The sequence below is a fragment of the Equus quagga genome, chromosome 10, assembly GCF_021613505.1.
Source record: "Equus quagga isolate Etosha38 chromosome 10, UCLA_HA_Equagga_1.0, whole genome shotgun sequence".
Lineage (NCBI taxonomy): Eukaryota > Metazoa > Chordata > Mammalia > Perissodactyla > Equidae > Equus > Equus quagga.
The window spans coordinates 98,468,295-98,487,996 of NC_060276.1; the positions used below are offsets into that span (position 1 = coordinate 98,468,295).

Consider the following 19,702-nt stretch of genomic DNA (forward strand, 5'->3'; position numbering starts at 1 on the left):
GAAAGGAATGTGATCCGCAACGCAGCAGGAAGAACACCAAACACGAGCTTTGGACCGACCCCTCAGTCTGCCATTTGTGAGCCGGTCTCCCGGCCTCTGGGAGCTTCAGGTTTCCTATCTGCTATAGCGAGGGTACGAAGAGAAGCCACCTCACATGGCTATGATGATAAGGAAATTAGAGCATATATGTGGAAACCCTTTACAAAACAGAAGAGACTCCCCAGATAGCGGGTATTATTTAATTTCTTTCCTGCCTTCCGGTTAAGACCTGCTGTTTTTATTTACTGCATATATTCTTAGAAAATCTGAACCTGGATAATAAGGGAAGGGTAAATTTCATAAAGGGCTGAAAGTGAAGCAGTAGGAAACCTAGAGGCTGTATATTTGAACAGATTTAAAGACTAAAAGAAGTGTTTGCTTATCCTACTGAAGTTCCTAACAAACTGCCGGCGGGATCTACTATGTGCGGTCAGGCACATAAAGCTCTCCTTTTTCTTCACAGTGAGGGGTCTCTGGAGGACTCCTGGGAACATCCTCCGGTGAAGCATGCAGAAAAAGTGACAGTGCATTTCCAACTACCTGGTCTGAGAAGTTGGTCAAGATATCATGTTTCAGACATTTATCTATCAAGATAGATGTTTCAGACATTTAAAAGCTATATCTGATTTCCATATTATGCCTAAGCCCAAAGCATATCGCAACTGTACTTTGTAACGGGGAACGTCAGAATTTCTCATTCCAGAAAACTACCTTAGTCTTTTAGTTCGAAACGTTAACTTAAAAATAGACAAATAAGATTAAGTTTTAAAAAACCCTAAAGCTTGACTAGAGCTTATAATAATTTGGAGGTTCATGGAGATTCTAGAAAAATCTGTTTAGTAAATGGACTTCTGCTTGTCTAAAACTAAATGGAAATGCACTGTATCTTTTCCAAATGAATGGGTAGCATAATTGGTGGGCAACCTACTCACCAGGCTATGAGAGATTTTCTATAGTCAGCAAGGGGGGAAAAGGGGGACAGAAGCACAATATTTTAAACGCAAGAGAAAACTAGGCCAGTTAAATGTTTTTTTCAACCATTCTCTGAAACCGTTTCTTAAGAATAGTTTTTTCTCTGACCCAAGTCAGTTTGTAGAAAGCTATGGAATCATTGGAGCACTTTTATTGTAGAAAAGTAGCAACCATGCTTCCCTTAAAAGATTCTATGTTGCCTTAAAAGGCTTTATTGTAAACATTTAAGAATTCACGCTCAAGCTTGATCCAGAGTACTTAGAGTTCAACTCTATAACTCTATAAGTAGAGTTTCTAATATTTGTTATGAAATGTCTAAACAATATTTTTTGCAATTTATCTTAGATGTATTCTTAAGTTATATCATAAATTCCAGGTTTTTGTGCTCAAACACCAGTTCAAATCCTCCTAGAGGCTTTCATTCCTGATGTGTCACCAGAGATACTCAATGACGCTAAGCACACTTTTTTGCTGAAACTACTTTTTCTCTGGGTTTCACTGAAAGCAACAGTAAAAATGTGCATCATGGAAACCAGTTTCATTAGCGATCACAAATCAGAAAAAGACTCTTCGCTTTCAGTTTCTTTGCTAAAGTTCTGCTCAGGTTGACAAAGAATCTAACATAAAAACATGGTTTGGCCATCAAGAGACTCAACAGGAAAAAGGACCCCAGTAAAACATGTAGAGCCCCTCCTATAAACTAGAAGCAGACCCCACAACTACGAAATAGTTGTTTGGATAAAAAGAATAAACTTGGCTCGAACGTTCCCACGCCATGCACTGTAGGTAGATTATCCCATTAATACTTTAGAAGTAGTAATACGCAAAGAAAAGCCAATTAAAGTTTATAAAAAGTAAAATCAATTGGTAGGAAGGACTCTAAGATTTTTAAGTTATAAAACTATTTAAACAATACTAAATTCTTATTTTACATACTACCAACATTCACAGAAAAGTCACAACTCCCAAAGTATAAAACATAACACAACTGACTTTTAAATTCCGAATAACAAAGCTTTTGTTTTTTAAATGAAAATTTTTTGTTACCATTAGGCCATAGATCTCAGAGGAACTCCGGACATTTGGAAGGACTTTCATTGGAATTTCAAAAAATCTGAAAAACAATAAGATAAGACTGGGTACATAACACTATTTTAAATAAACATCTGGAAACATTTATCTGTATTTAAAGGCAAAAAATGTAAATAGCAACTAGAAATGGATGCATTTGACGATAGAGTTAAATAGCAACAAATAAATAAGCCAGCAGAACATAGCTGTATGCTTGCATATTTAACATTCCAACTGTATAGAAACAAATCAATAAAAAATAAAAAGCACAAAGAAACCAAAGTACTTTTCTAAAGGAACCTAATCTTCCTCGAAGAATAATCAAGACAATTACTTAATTTGGCCTGTTTATTATATATGCAACAACAGCCTCTCTTAAAAGAATATACAACACAGACTTGCATATTGTAGTTGAAATAGCAAGGATTAAAGTCTCGTGCTTCCCCGACATCTAAAAGTAGTAAGATGTAGGTTATAAATAGGTAACACATTTGGAAACTATTCTTAGGGCGAAACACAACTCACTCGCAGAGCTCTTTATCCCATTCCAGAGAATGAATGTTGAAAAGCATCGTCCTACTTGCATTTGTTACATCGGTACAGTGGACACCTCCATTGGCTCCTCCTGTCAAACTCTAGACAGAATAAACAGGACATGTTAAGTTTGTACCTATCTGCAATTCAGTTTACATTTTCTCAAAGGCCACATTCAGTCGCAGAGCACACAAAGCAGGAGAATGGAACATTTCAATTATTTCATTTTCTAGTTTTCGGCAGTGTCCAGTAGAATTATAACGTGAGCTATGTATGTAATTTAAATTGTTCCAGCAGCTACATTTAAAAAGTATAAAGAAGCAGTGAAATTAATTTTCATAATACTATAGATTTCTTTAACCCAATATATCCAAAATATCCTGTCAATATAAAAAATCATTACTGAGATATTTTACCTTTTTTTGGTACTAACTTTGAATGACGGTGTGTATTTTATACTCACAGCACATCTTGATTCAGACTAGCACATTTCAAGTGTTCAACAGTCATTTGTGGCTAGGTGGCTACGAGACTAAACAGCACAGTTCTAGTTAATTGATGGTTAAACAAAAAATCGGTTTTGTTTTCATCATCTTATTTTTGGAAAATGCAGAGTCTTATTAAATTTGGCAAAGTGAAATCCACTGAAACGCCTGCCTCTTTAGGATCTTACTGAACCCTGTGTTACTGTTGTTTCTTTGTTTTTTGGAATAACAGTTCATTGGGCTGTGCCTGTGCTGACGCAAGCGCATATCCTGAAAGCAGAGTTTTAAACCTTCTCATGTTAATACTCTCAGACCTGAACTGGAAGCACTGCTGCCTTCTTTTATGTGGAAGCAGTAAGAGGGAAGGAAGGAACAAAAATGAAAAAATGGCATCACATGGAGGTACAGCCAAATGTGTGCCCTTGGGTCTTCTGCAGCTCAGTTCCCACATCCTGCGCTACTCTGGTTCCAGGCAACAGTCAGAACTATTGTCAGAACTATTTCAACTGTGACTAACATGTGTGAAATCTGCTGGCTGTGAGCACAAAGCACAGCCTGCACTGGCCAAGCACAGGGAGGGGTGGAGAAGGCGCTGCTTCCCCATAGCAGTTCTGGAAGATCTGCTCTGTGGATCTGGCAAGTGAGACGAGGGACAATATTCTCCTGATGCTCCCTTGAATGTTGAAAAAGATAACCACATACTTACTGAAGTATTTACAAATGAAATTATATGTCTGGGATTTGCTTTAAAATTATCTGTGGGGAGAAAGAGTACGTGAGTATAGTTGAAACAAGATTGGCCATAGTTGATCACTGTAGCTGGCTCACTGCTGTAGGGGTTCATTATACCATTCTCTCCGTTTTTGGGTATATTTGAAAATGCCCATAATGAAAGAGAACTCGTACTTTTAAGATATATCTTGGAAATGTTTGAAATGTTAGTTTCTACTCCTCCATGTTCAGCTTAGGCAAAAAGATTATAGATCAGATATTTCCACTATAATTTTTCATATTATGGCTTAATTAAATAAGAGACAGCTGTGTAATGTTGAAAGCGAATAATATAAACAGCCTAGGTGCTTTCTCATGTTAAATAGCTATTTCTTCTAAGAAATGGCCAGTGGAAAAGAAGCACATGATAGGCAAGAGAGAAAGGCTATCTAAATTACTAATTAGCTAAATTACTTATTCTAAAGATAATAGATGTGAGATATGGGTTTGGTAATCATCCTCCATTTTTACTGAAGTAAGGCAAGAAAAAATGAAGAGGAAGCAGGCAAAAATGCCTCTCAAATGGAGGCTGAAACGTTCTGTTGTTTCTTGAGTGGCTTTTCTTAACAATGCTGCCGACTAAAAAGCTTGAACTCTTAGTAGAAAACAGATAGCAGGCAAAGCAATCTAGAAAATTTCTGAAAAAAATTTCTCCATACACACATTATATTTAAACATACCCAAATAAGCCATGAATCAATAGTCCCAAAAAGAGCTCTATCTTCTTCAACAGCCTTTTGAACTTTTCTCACATTGTCAAGGAGCCAACGAAGTTTCACTGCACTGAAGTAAGTGCTAAGCGGAAGGCCTGTCTTGGACTAAAAACAGTCATGAAATTCAGCCAGCAGAGTAAATTCATAACAGGTTAAAATAAAACAAAACACCAAACCAAAAAACTCAACAAGTCCCAAAATATTCAAAGGCCCTAAAGGCAACCCCACAGTATTATGGATAAGAATACTTCTCCTATCTCATGGCACAGGAAAGCATGCTCACGAACAAAGATCAGAGTGACATGTTTGCAGGTCAAAGAACATCCACGTAGCAAGGTAAAAAGAAAAATAAATGACACAATGACCTGTAACCTAGATAGTGAAGACACGGATGTTAACTTTTGGGATGAGTCAGTACTATATGCAGAACCTACTCCAAAACTCTGCTTTTCATTTTATATTCCACGAAAGTGACATGTAAACTATTGAAAATCAGAGAGCACATCAAATCATAAACTAACAACCTTAACCAGAAAGTTTGTTTTAAAACATATGACTAAACAACAATAATATTTCTGTGTAAAAAATACGTATTATAAATAAATATATATTTATACACACACACACATATTAAAGTAACATAATATAAAATTAGTGGAGAATAAAGTAGAAGTCAAAGACACGCCAGATAAAAGCAACAGAGAGTTGCTCTATGTAAGAAAGTAGTTGCCTAAATTCAGCAAATACATTGAACAAAGTGAGGGTGGATTGAATAAAAGTTAAAGGATAAAAGTGAAACACATATGGGCTTATCAATCTTCCTTGAGAATGGATCAGGTCCAGCTCTTATTTTTATTAGTATATTAAATATCAAATTTATTTATAAGGGTTGATGAAAGTGGTTAAGAAAATACATACATCAAAATAATGCAACTATCTTTCTCCTCCCCCATCTCTACCCTCCTCATTTATCACCTAACTACAGAAAGTGATAACCTTTTTTTCTTCTTATCTCCTATGGATACATTTAATAAGAAAACTCAAACCAAAGGATTTACTACTTTAATGCAACCTCTAAGTTAAGAATCTTAACTCATGGTTTCTAGCTTTCCTAGGGAAAAAAAGAGATCAATGCTAAAAAATAATGAAAGGAAATAATTTATAAGAATATTCTTCTTTGATTTGAAGGACCAAGGGTCATCCCACAAAGTCAATAGTGAGGTAGTACATGTCATTTTCATGACTTTGGTACAAAGTGTAAACATTGCTTAAAATGGCATTGGAGAGAAAAACATGCATCCTCTGAAGCAAAGTGCAGCTGGAGGTGGGAGTGACAGGGTGACAGAGAGAACAGAACAGGAAGTGAGTAAGGGTATATTCAGGACTAGCCTGAAGTTATCTGGGTGGGTGAGGGCAGGAATGGTTTGTTAAATTGCTACAATTAATGGGATCTGAACACTAGTTTCAGAACAAAGAACTATAAGAAAATGCCATAAGAGTCCCATGGACAAACATTAAGAGCATAAACCAAAAAACAGAACTTCCTTTTGGACACTAGGAGAACTCTGCCTTGGCCTTGCTAAGAAAAACACGCCTTGCCTGTTTCAAAAATTCTTTCTCCCTTCTTTTATTTGAAGAGAGATCTATATAAGGACTGACGTTTAGGCAATTTTTCTTAGCCTTCTTCATATGAAGAAAGCAGAAGAGGAGTTCAACAAAGGGATGGAATGTCTTCCACCCTCCCTGAATGCTGATGTCTAAAAACTCAAAAGCACCCAGAACTTCATTTGATGGATAGTAGAAAATAAGAGGGATGGATGTGAAAAGCAGGCTTGAATTACAGGAAGTACTCCTAGGGAGTATGGCTTAAGCCCCTGGGTCACATTATAATCCCCTCCAGCCTTCAACCTTGGAGTATTAGTGCTCCAATGCAGCACAGGGCAAGAAAGACAGGAAGGTAAAGACTTGAGTTGGCCTCAAATATCTGCAGAGAAATATTCTATAAATTGTATCGAATAACTATTGTGCAATAAGACGTAAGGCCCAAATAGTCTTTCTGGTGAAATCGCTAAACTTATTTTTTTTAAACAAGCATTCTTATAGTATACTTTTGAAGAGATCTCTTACCTTGACAAAGTTATTATTTCCTGGAATTCTTTTACTAAGATTCTCAACGGTAGACTGGGTTCTTAGATCAAGCCACACTACAGACCAAAATATAATAATATATATGAAAAACTTCATTTAAAAGAATCAAATATTAATGAAATCACTGTCAGGGATAGGAGACCGATTAGTTTCCATAAGCAATTAAAATGCTACAGTTTTCAAAAGACAGAAATTAGAAAATTAGAAATGAATGGACATATTGTTAGAAGAGAATAAATTTATGAGGGAGAATTTAAAGCTTTTATGCAAAATTACAGACCAAATTAGGAGAACAATACAAACCTTAGGGCACTTATTTTGTATCCTTTTTATAGAAAAAAAGCAATGAAAAAATGTTTTGAATATGGATTTCCTAAGCATACATGAGTGCAAAGAAAATCTAAATGCTAAGTAAGCTAGTTGCCAGTGCAGAATGCACAGCCCAGGATCACCGTACTGTGTATAAAGCATGTATCTTAGAAAACTCAGGAGCAATTTGCGACAAAGTAGAGAATCTGGTACTATTATTGAGGGGAAAAAAAATAAGATTCAGTCTCTCATGTATGAAATGCTTATTTACATTAAGCTCTTTCAAAATAGGTTAGAACCCAGAAGGGTTAAGAGTTATTTAAAGGTCACCATTGTTTCTCCATTTTATTAAAAAATCTCCATTTTAACAGATGAACGTTATCTTAACTATTGTCCGCTTTCTGATCCCCTAGTAGAAAGGACTTCTGTTCTGCTTCATGACAGAAGGCTTGAGAAAAGAGAAGGTACTAAATGGTACATAAAGCAATTATGAAAGGTAATCAATGGGATTAGCCGAGCTTTGTCAGATTTAAGTTTTGTACTTAACTTTCCTAACTTTTAATCTGTTAGCGGTCATTCGCTATTTTTAGGCACTGACGGTGCTCAGATGCCTCCTGAAAAGACTCAGGCCCACGGGCTATTTAAAGGGCACCAGGGAAGACTATACACACTTGCCCACTACACGTGAATGCTGGCAGTTACTGTCCAGTTTGGTTCACCCTGAACTATACTATTTCTTTCTCTTCATTTAAAACCAGTTAGTTTTAATCAATTCTTCCTAATTACTTAGACTGTCATTTCCCTTGAGAGCTATCTGTGCTTGATCCTGACAGTAGCTGCTTCACACTGAGCTTTAAATCGGGGACTTCAGGACACTACACCGGTTTCCACAGGTGTGAAAAGCAGCAAAAAAAAGAGCTCATCACTACCAAGGAAACAGGAGAACAAAGAGGAAGACCAAGGCAATGTATGGCCGATAGGCGATATCTGCATTTGCCGCCCAGCATCCATTCCTCCTGCCTCTGAGAGCAGTACTTCAAATTCTCTTTAGGAAATCACCCCTCCCTCATCCTCAGCCGTGCGGTTTGCCTGAGATTCGACCCTACTGCCAGCCCACTGTCTTGATCCCGGTAACGGGCTCAGAGAGAGCATGTGGTTTAATCAGCCCAACTGAGATTTATGCTCAGTCTGCAAGAGCCCCTCGCCTCAGCTCAGCTCGGCAGTGTGTGGCTGGGCAGCGTGTGGCTGCCCTCAGGAAGAAAGAGCTGAACTGGCCACATCTGGAGCCATCCCAGAAAAGACAGACTTGTGAGGGATCCAGGTGATACTGTCTGAGTCTGGAATCAAACAGCACCGGAACTAAGCTATTTTTGGATCGCTGGCTCCATGAGCAAAAGAATTCTTTTTTTTTTTTACTTCATTTAGCTGGAGTCGAGTTTTCTATTACTTATAGTGTGACTGGAAGAAGCCATTAGTAGCAGCAGCATGGAGTTAGCAAGATCTCCCATGTCCAGGGAACAAGGGCAGTCCACTTTTTACACAGTGGCAGTATCCTGTGCCTGTGACAAAAGCAGACCCTCCTCATAGGCAAGCAACCGCAGCAGGTGCTAATGGCTTAACAGGCGTAATTGGGAAAAGTGGAGAAATTTGAGAGAAAAGTTTTAAATCTGTGATAGGTAGAATTAACACGTATATCTCAAGTCTCAGTGTTTCAAACTACAGTGGGCTAGGGGTTTAAAATCATTCTAGTGAGTTTCGATTACCTACTTTAAAAAAATGAAATAGGATGGAGCGGAAAAATCAGAGTTCACTGAACTCGGTAAAAGAAGTATTGGCTTTTTGGTTTTAATTATGTGGGTTTGATGAATCTTGGTGTAAAATATATTTCTTCCCAAGGAACATGAAAGCCATTGCTCTAGGCTTGTTGTTTAATGACTCAAAGCCTTCTAGGTCAGCGGGTTTCTTTCTATATTTTAATGGACATAACAATCACTAGGGAGCTTAAAGATGGACTCCATCCGCAGAAATTCTAGGATAAGAGGTCTAGGGAGGGGACCCCAAAATACACTTTTTAAATAGGTGCTCCCTTTTAAGAAACACTGCTAGACTCCACAGCAGTGGTTCTTTTCCAGAAAGCACACCAGAATCACCTGGAAAACTTCGAAATCACACAGCTCAGGCCCTACCTTGCAGGATTCTGGTTGCTGGTCTAGGCAAGGAAGGCCTGAGTCTTCCTACTTTTGTTATAAGCATCCCAAGTTATTCAGTATCATACTAGAACTTGAGGACCTCTTTTCTAGCGCATGTTCTTTAGGATACTGGATTTGTTCCAAATGTTTATTTTAAAACAAAACTAAAGACAAACTGAAGATCAGGTGGCTCCCTGAGTCCCAGTGGCTCTGTGACTCTATTGCTCCTTGACAAAGACCACTTTTGTAACTGGGTACTTTACCCCTCACTTGAAAGCCTGTAAGTATCCACAGCGGTATCCGCAGAATTAACACCTTACCAAAAAGAGTCAAAACACTGGATGTGAAATCAAGAGACCAAGGTTCTACGTCTTTTGGCTTTGCCACCAACAAGTTATGTGACTCAAGCAAGTCATTTTACCCTTCATGGCCTGGATTTCCTGAATATAAAATAAGGCAGTTGGACTAGATGGTCTCTAATGTCCCTCTCCTTCCATTATTCCATGATCACAGAAGGCTGGCATCATGTTTACTTTGTTTTTATAGCCCAAGAATTTAAGGCAATTAGAATACATAGAATGAATTAGTAAAACTGCCAAAGAGAAAAATGTCAGTGGTTGGTACGCTACCAAGCAATTCACAAATGCTCAAAATTAATTGAATTAAGAACAAAAAAAATTAGAAAACTCATTAAAGAAGCTAAGATGGCAGAATTAGAGTTGCAGAATAAGAGACCAAAAGCCAAAGAGAAGACCCCAAGCTGGAAGACTAAGCCCCTTGTGGAGGTAATTTCTGAGAACAATCAAAAGAAGTGCCAGATCCAGATCCAGCAACAGTAGTCAATTTCTCCCAACATGTCTGAGTTGGAAGGCCGGGAAGTGAGCAAGAGCCAGAGCACCAATACCTGAGGAAGTGCCAGCAGCTGGAACTGAAGAGCCAGAGGGAACAACGGCAACTGGATCTGAAGGGCCAGGAGAAACTGGAGCGGCTAGAGCATTAGGAGAAATAACGGCAATTCATGCTAGAGATGGCCAGATTCTAGGTCTGTGTTCTCTTGTTGACCACTTAGGAAATGGTAGATCACTTGGGAAGTTCATCGGAATGAACGTTTTTCTACACATTTGAGCGCAGAAAAAGAAAAGGAAGAGACATGGAGTAGAGGCGAGCAAAAGCAGTCCAGTCGGAGTCTCTGGTTCAATGGTATTTCCATTTGGACAAAGACCAGGTAAATACCTACTTCTTCTTCAGGATGATTTTTCCCTACCTGGCCACATATCTGCGTCCTAGTTAGAAAAAGTTGCTCAGTTGGTTATTGACTGCTCACCCAACCACCAGTGATTTGAAATGCTGTGTGATGTTGTGAGCGAGCACATTCCTAGGAGATGTTAGAAAGGAATGCTAAGGAGCGTACCACAATCTCTGTTGGGGCCAACTGCAGAAGACATGGAAGGGCTGCTTTGGGAAGGCACGGGTCCCAAGAAAGCATTTCCCTAGTCGGGTGGCAGGAGATGAAGCCCACCTCCACAAAAAGGAACAGCATGTCTAGAGGGAACAGGGAATTGCTAAGTTCCAAAGCGACTTGGGAAAAAAATAAGAAGGAAAATAGACACTACGGAGTCCCGAACACCATACAGCCTGCATCCAGAAGGCATGTCCCTTAATTTATTTATTTTATTTTATTTTTGAGGAAGATTAGCCCTGAGCTAAGCTCCACTGCCAATCCTCCTCTTTTTCCTGAGGAAGACTGGCCCTGAGCTAACATCTGTGCCCATCTTCCTCTATTTTTATATGTGGGACGCCTGCCACAACATGGCTTGATAAGTGGTGTTTAGGTCCGCACCTGGGATCCGAACCAGTGAACCCTGGGCCGCTGAAGCAGAGCGTGCAAACTTAACCACTACGCCACTAGGCCAGCCCCAGCATACCCCTTATTTAGACCAAGTAAATCAGCTTTAAATGCTTCAGACCATCAAATGAATAGGTTAATAAAAACCAAACTTGGATGATCTGAAGCTTTCATTTGTATTAAATAAAGTCACATCCAATGTATGTCTGGTAGATTTAGTTTGTTCTGAAAAACAAAGTTTTAAGAGTGAAGAGAAATGCAGTTGCCTCAACGCCCATGGGCCAGGGTTAATTTAGTTATGTAGTAACAGTACAGAGGGAGAAACTATTTCTAGAATATTTAGAAATTTGCATTATTTTTGGTTAGTCATAACAATAGAAGGGGAAAGTACCTAGAAAAAAAAAAGAACAAATACACTAGAGATAATCTAAATTATTTTCAGCTGACTACAAGCAAAGGCAAATAATACATCTCCTTTGAGAAGATTTGTTATGAGAGCTCCTGGCCTGACAGGAAGCGAGACAAAGGTGAGGCTCCACGTTATGGAACACACCCTAAGCAAGGACTGCTGACAGTTACACAAAGTGACAAAGTGTTGTCAGGTTGTTCCTCCCACAAGAGATACAATAATAGTAAACCAGATTTAATTGTTATGTGTTACCACTTGCCAGGGTTAAGCTATTCATTAAGCTGGGTAAGAGGTCATTTGCTCAGGGGAAGAGACTATATCAAGGACTGTCCCTCACCTGATGACATTTTCAGAAATCAGGTGGGACCAAAAGAAAAATTAAGAGGGGGAGGGAAATTAGTTAAAACAAATATAATATAATATAATATAATATATACATACTCAAATGTGGTGGCTGAAACCTATTTCAGCTCTCAGGTGTACAAATATCAAAATGCTGATGACTGACATGAGTGTGTGCGAACCCAGGTAATCTCGGCACTTCCCCTAAGAACACTGGGCATGTATATATCAATCATTTCATCGGGCATTCCTGGATTAAAAAGGCTATTGGCCAATTCAGAACAGTGGCCACGGCTAACATTTATTGATGCCCTATAGTCTGCCAGGCACTGTTTTAAGTACCCTACATGTATTAACTCATTGATCTTCACCTCAAGTCTATGAGGTCCATACTTTTAATTTCTCCAGTTTAATTGTCGAGGGAACAAGCACAGAAGGATAGTAAGTGGAAAAGCCAGGATTTGAACCCAGAGTTTGAATTTAGAATTAAACTTCTATGATGTAGGTACAGCCAGGATGAATTCACAGTCTTAAATAGAATATGATGAAATATTAAAGACTGGAGACCTCACAGTTGAAATCTAATTCCGTTTCCTTTTACTTAAACTGGCCAGAGTTGAAGAATTCACTCATTGCAAAATACAGCATATTCTTTACCCAGGATTTAAGGAGATGCAAGGTTGTCAAAGAACTGTGTAATAAAAGACTTGAAATAATGAAAAATAAGTTGATAAAGTTGAATATCTTAGATTTTACAAAAATAAAAGTCTGCTCCCTTCAAAGCAAAACAATAAAAACACCACCACACTTGTACTGTTTAAGGGCAAATGTGCCTAGGAGTTTTAGGTACTTTGCCATCTATGGAAATCTTGCATGCTGATACTTTGAAACATAAGCCAGCTCCAGAAAAGATAACAGGATTGAGCTCAAGGTTCCTTCAGATCTCAACAAATGATTACACAGGTTTAATCATTAGCCCAGGGTTAACCAGTATGTAAAAATAAAAAAAGGCAAAGAGGATGAGCAATGTTGAAAATTGCAACACTCTGCATAAAGAGTTATATGGCTTACGGAACTTTAAATTCAACGTCTTAGAAAAAAATGTTTGCAATACCATTTAAATAAAGAAAAATGGTTCAGAGACAACTGATTTTGGTTGGTGGTCTTCTTTAATATACTAAAGGTCTTAAATCAGTGACTCTTGCCTCCCTGGATATTAGTCCTTACTATGAACAATACTTTTATACTAAATCATGAATTGCGCTCTACAGAAAGCTACCAGAGTGAGGGTCATATTGCACTAGGTTTGTCATGCACACCAATCAACTGCAGTAGTGAGTGGCAAAACATGGCCAAGAAGAGGGGAAATAGTTGGGCCATGCTAGTTAGGCCAGAACATTTCACTGGTAGCATCAGTGAAATGTGCATACGCACCTATTAGATATCATCGATTCAAGACTTCGTCTACTGGACATTTGAACCACTTGGATAATTTTGTGCTTCTTTATCAGTTTAGTCTGTGGTGTATTGGTAAACTCACACTTTTTTTTGAGTAATACTTAGAAGACAGCAAGGTATGGAGATCACTAATAAAAGTTGTTTGGGGAAGGAAAAAAGGCTTAGAAAAATGGCGAGGAGTGGGGTGGAGAAAACTCTTTGGAAAAGAACATTGATGAAGATAATGCTAAAAGGGAGAGAGAAAAGTACCAGAGGGATGAGGATAACTGAGGAGAGGCGGGAGAAGCCAAAGGCCTGCTTCAGATCCAGGGCCACAGAGCTCCTGCAATGCACCTGTGAGGTCATCATAGTAAACGGCTGCGTCATGGCACAGTGACTGGGAAGCAGAGATGCAAATGATACTTCTCCATTTTAGACAACACACCAATGTTTATCTCGCTCATCACAGAATTCACACACAAATTCTAAAACTATACGAAACTTCTAAAACCGGCCATCTGTGCCTCCTGGATCCATTTAAACTTTTTTTCTATGCTTTCAATTGCATCTGTTATAAAAGACGTCAGTAAAACACATCTTTATTGCAAGCAAGAATGAACCGCCTTTTTCAGTATTCAACTTCCTCAAAAAGCATATTTCACATCCACTAATAACACCCTGAAATTTTCCTATCTCTGTTACTGTACTGGGAGTGAGTGAGCTGACTGCTTAGCAAGGACCCTTGAGCCATAAAAAGAAGGCCACAAAAAAGGGCAACTTTTTAAAAGGAGAAATTTAGACTGCTCCTCTCATTTGCTTGTCTATAATAAATACTGCTCATCAGTTATATAATTTAGTAAGAGAGAGAAAAAAATAAAGAGAAGGACGGGCCTAGAGTAATAGATTTACAAGAGAAAGGTACAAGGAAGGAAGAAAACATACAAAAAGAGAGAGAGAAAAAGTATAAAACCCATAGACTGTGATATAAACAAAGAAGCTCAAAGACAAATAACACGTGAAAATTCTGATTCTGATTCCACCTATCCCACCTTGTACTGTTTTAAGATAAAGCTGCTAAAGATTTAATATTACATTGATATTCTCAACTGAAGACTTGCATGGAGATACGACACCTGAGTGTTTCCTGGAGGAAACCAAATTGGAGGCAGAATCTATCCTTGTCATTACTTAGTGACGTCTCTTCAAACTAATTGCTCCTTTTCTCTTGCTCTATTCCCCTTCCTCCTTCTAGCTTCTAAATTCTTAGCCTTAGCCTTCTGTGTCACAAAGGCAAGCACCATGCCTGGCTGATTTGTCACTATATGCCTAGGGGTCATCACACAACCTGGCACATAGAAGGGCACCTACATTTCTGTTGGATTAATTTTGCATTCATTCATTCATTCCTATAGTGAGTTCATCTATAATAAACTGAGACTATCATCTCTGTGTTATCAACTTTCAAGTCTACATTTTGAACAATCTCTTTATAATAGAGCCACAAATTTCTAATTGCCCAGAAATTAGCTTTGATTGCAAGTCCCGTACTCACCTTGTCCAAAAAAGAACACCATTTTCCCTCCAGGTTGGCACCCCTTAAACATTACTTAATTTCCTTCTGTCTTCTCAGGTTGAAAATTTCGCAGCCCTGTTTTATTTTTCCCTCATGTTTATGCCCTATGCAATTTACAGACATACAGGTTGTATGTTTCCTCCCAAAGGTCTCAGCAATTTGCCTTCTCCTCTCCAGTCCCCATCTCCACGCACTAATCCCATCAACTCATTAGCAGTCTCAATGAACTCCTTTGCTAGATTTTACTGTAGAGATGAATCTTTTTCATACAATTCCTCCCATATTTGGAGGTAAATGCTTTCTACTTGTCCTTCCTTCCTGTTTCATGTTCCTTTTTCTTTCCTTTCTTGACTTTTTAAGTCATTCCATTTTCCCCCTTTATAAGCTAGTTAATTATACATTATTTTACTCTTTTACTGCTTACCCTAGACATTAAAACATGCATCCTTGACAATACAATGACCTCAAAACAGTTTAATCTGATCTATCCCAAATTTCTTTCATGTACTACTGTTGCCATGTATTTTAATTCTTAATATGAACATCACAATATATTATTGTTTCATATAGTCAAAATTCACTTAGACTGACCTACATATTTACCCTTTCTAGGGGTCTGCATTGCCAAATTTCCATCTGAGAACATTTTTCTTCTATCTGAAAAACATCGTTTAGTTTTTCTTTTAGTGGGAGTTTGCTTGTAATAATTTCTATCAATTTTTGGTTGTCTTTGCCTTTACATTTCACCTTCATTTCTTAAGAATATTTTCACTGGATATAGAATTCTAGGTGGAAGTTATTTCCTTTCAGCACTTTGAAGATTTCATGCCATTGTATTCTGACTGACTTTGCTTCCATTGAGAAATCAGATAAAAGTCTTAGTGTTGCTCTCTTGAAGGTCATATATCTTTTTTCCTCTGGCTACTTCAAAATTTTTCCTTTTATCCTCAGGTCTCAGTATATGTTTATGTATGGATTTCTGTGTATTCTTCTTGCCTGAGGATCATAGTGCTCCTTGAATCTGTGGCTTGATATCTTTCATCAGTTTTCAAAAACTTTATCATCTCTCTTTCCTGTTCTTCTGGGATTCCAATTACAAACATGTTGGACCTTTTCACCTTACTCCATATTTCTCGTAGATTCTTTTCTGTATTTTCTAAACCACTGTCTCTGTGCTTCAGTGTGGATATTTACTTCTGATCACTCTTCCTGTTCGCTCATTCATCTTCAGCTGTGTCTAATCTGATGTAAAACTCATCACTGAGTTTTTAATACAATTCTAGAATTTCCATTTTTAAATTTCTAGTTTTTTGCTAAGATTATCAATCGTCAATTAATTACTTGAACAGGTTGATCACGATTATTTTAAACTCTGAAAAATTCCAGTATCAGAATTTCCTATGGGTCTGTTTCTAATGTCATTTTCTACTGGTTTTTAGTTATGTCTTGTTTTGTATGCCTGATTGTTTTTTATAGAAAACTACATATTGTATAGGAAAAATTCTAGAGATACTTTTCCTTTAGGAAGGGTTCACTTTTGTTTCTGAAAGGAAGTTCAACTAGCAGTATTAGCAATCTCAGATCTTCTTAACTCAATCAGGGTTTAAAATTATTTGAATCTGAGATTCAATTCCTGTGAGGGTTGGTATATTTCCAGTTTACCTTACTTTTAGGATTGGCCGTTCACAATCTCAACTGAAAGGCTGGGATTTTATCAATATCATCCCCACCCTTGGGAGCCCGTGACTCCACCTTTTGCCTCTCTATCTTCATGAACCTATGAAAGTGCTGCTTAGCCTCTGAGATATGCCTTTCAGAATCTACAGATATCTCTAGGGAATAAGCAACACCAAATTCTGGGCTTACCTCTCTGGGCTTTCCTTCTCTCCTTCATCTTGGTCCCACAACTCCTCACTGCCTTGGTAGCCTTCCAGTCCTTCAGACAGAGTTTTCTTTTTTGGTCCAGTTTTTCAAGCTGTTGTCAGCAGACAGGTACATTTTTTTTCATGCTTTTTGGTGGGGAAGATTGGCCCTGAGCTAACATCTGTGGCCAAGCTTCTCTTTTTATTTTTTCCTTTTCCCCAAAGCCCCAGTACGTAGTTCTATATCCTAGTTGTAAGTCCTGCTAGTTCTTCTATGTGGGATGCCACCACAGCATGGCTTGATGAGTGGTGTGTATGTCCATGCCTAGGATCCAAACCGGTGAACCCTGGGTCACCAAAGCAGAGCACATGAACTTAACCACCATGACAGTGGGCCAGCCCCGACAGGCACATTTGAAATAACCCATTCCACCACCGTGGAAAGCTAAATTCCCCTTTATTATCCATTTTGTCCCATGTTGCCCAGTACATAGCTTTTAGTGCCCTCTATATCCTCACCAACACCTATCTATCCAAATTGGAACACAGGCTTTGGGGTTGGAGAGGTTTATGTTCAATGTGGCTTTACTTCTTCTTATAGCTACATGACAGTGGACAAGTTATATAGATTTTCCATAATTCATTAATAAAATAAGGCTAGTAAAACCTGCTTCACAGGTCACTGAGATTAAATAACATGAGACAGTGTTTAGCATAATCCCTAGGACACAGTAATAGCAGCTAGCACTTATTGAGCATTATTTTCACCGGTAGTTCTAGGAAAACTAATAAATAAGTCATCCTATGCTCGAATCCGATCAGTCTCTTCACTCTGGTGAAATGCATGTATGGGTTTTCACCTTCATAGTTTGTTCAGACTATCCCTCAATTCTCTCTATTCCTAATGTAATCTAATACATTCTTCAAGGCCCAAAATGGAGTTCAACCTCTTCCAAAGGTACGCCACAAATTCAAAATCCATACTGATGTGTACCTCTCTAATTCTTATTCAACTTAGCAGCACAATTTATCAACTATTCCCTAATTTTGTATTAGTGTCTTTCCAAAACTAGATTATAAAGTGTTTATAAAAACAGCCAAGAATTCATATCCTCTATAACACACCCAGTGTAGCACCAAACACATAAGAGGTTCTCAAAACACACACGTATAGAAAAAAAGTTCTTCATATTCCATAGGCACAGTTTGAATTGAAACTCCAAAGCACAGAGAATGAGGGAGGGGTGCAGAGGGACACAGGTAAAAGAAAAGGAAATGAGTATATAAGCACATGACAGAAAAAAAGCTTTTCTGGTAAAATATTTACTTAAATCCTTCACTGTAAGCATAACTTCAACTAACCTAGTTGCATTATTTTAAAATGACAACTCAAAGTCCAAAGTGGCATTTTTACAATTCAAAGTTTAGAGTTTAACAGGAACTTTCTGGTTCCTTTGAGTAGGCCCCTTCCTTCATCAGGGGGAAAAGAAAGTAAAACTCTAACTAGTTCAAGAAGTTAGCTAACACTGATCTGTCAAAGAATACCCTCCTAGGTACTAGTCATTAAAACCGTAACATCCTGCTTTACTCAAATTCAAAATGAGCTACTCATGAGAATGAGAACAAAATAAAAATTTAAAAGATGTACTTTTGTGCAATAGGATTTTTGCTTGCAATTCTTTGACATTTTTTGAGTTTTTAATTTTTTACCACAAAGAAGACATACTACATGTTTTCTTACAACACAATAACATCAAATATCTTAATTTTTTACACAGAGTATTTCCAAAGAATTCATGCTACTCTTACAAGGCAGCTCTTTAGTATATTTTTTGCTTGAATATCACTTCCTACCAATCAATACTAAAGTAATTATACTACCAAAGTAACTGTAAAGTAAACATAGCTCACTCTATAAATCAGCCCATCTCTGACAATTTCTCTGCCTCCATTGCCCGCCCCACAACCTGCTATTTTATTGACAAAAAATTGTGCTTTGCTATTTGTGACAAAACAACACCTTTTAGTGATTGCAGATTTAAAACAAAATCTTCCTTTTAGCAAGTGACAGTGTCATTCAGTGCTCAATTGTCAAGTACAAAGAGTGACGCTAAAACATACCCATGGTCATGCACATTTAAGTGACAGTTAATGCTGGTATAGTTGAGATTTTGAGTTTTTGAACCCCTGCTGAAATAGCTAAATTTGTAGCAGAAGGAATTAAAATTTTGAGATTTTATTTTCATAATCTCAGAAGAGTCCATTCAAATTCCTAGATGGGAAGAACAAATACACAAGTACTTTATAGAGAGATGACTGTGAACAGTTGTGATTCTGATTTTCAAGGGGGGAAGGAAACGAGATCTCTTTTAGGGGTCAGAAACAGAAGGGTTTATGAAACAGTTCCAGCAACATTCACCCATTTGTATAATACAAATAATCTGGAAAAGGGGAGAACATGAGAAAGAGTTCATTCAACGTGTGAATAAATATCTAAAAATGGTAAATATATAGAAACTGATTTTTTTAGAGGACTCTTCTACCCATCCCATCAGATTACAGGAAACATGACTGCACGCTTTCTTAGCCAGATATTTTAGTATGACATTTGCAAGTGGAGAAAGGTCTTGCATTTGACATCCACGTGCGACAGCTTACCCACAGCATTGTAGAGCGGCTCTCCAGTTAACTTGTCCCAGACTACAGTGGTTTCCCTCTGGTTACTGACACCAATAGCTTTAAAGAGAAAGTTAAACAGAAAGGAGTAGAAAATTAAACAAGTAGAAAACGACTTCAGGAGAATAGTTCTCTCTTTTTTTTTTTTGTTACAGGCACAACTAAACATAACAATTCGAACAAACATTTGGAACGTTTGTAGTGGTATTGAGTTTTTTTTTTGAGTGGCCCCAGGAAAAGTGGATACTCAATGCTAAAAGTGTTTCTTTTTATTTCTACAGACTTCTTCCTGCTTCATTACCAACACGTGATGACAAGGACCCAGA

General features: G+C 37.9%; 1 protein-coding gene across 3 annotated transcripts in view; it reads right to left on the bottom strand.

Moving 5' to 3' along the window:
- GK (glycerol kinase) overlaps positions 1 to 19,702 on the bottom strand; it is a 68,206-nt gene that overhangs the window by 28,391 nt on the left and 20,113 nt on the right. The window contains exons 4-9 of one of the 3 annotated variants that reach the window (XM_046673340.1): positions 19,359 to 19,436; positions 10,136 to 10,219; positions 6,713 to 6,789; positions 4,553 to 4,690; positions 2,608 to 2,717; positions 2,059 to 2,125 (exon numbers count right to left, since the gene is read on the bottom strand). In XM_046673340.1, coding sequence (XP_046529296.1) covers positions 2,059 to 2,125; positions 2,608 to 2,717; positions 4,553 to 4,690; positions 6,713 to 6,789; positions 10,136 to 10,219; positions 19,359 to 19,436 — 554 coding nt within the window. Of the gene's footprint in view, positions 1 to 971; positions 990 to 2,058; positions 2,126 to 2,607; positions 2,718 to 4,552; positions 4,691 to 6,712; positions 6,790 to 10,135; positions 10,220 to 19,358; positions 19,437 to 19,702 lie in introns of all 3 variants that reach the window. The other 2 variants (XM_046673341.1, XM_046673342.1) reach the window with 2 other exon arrangements.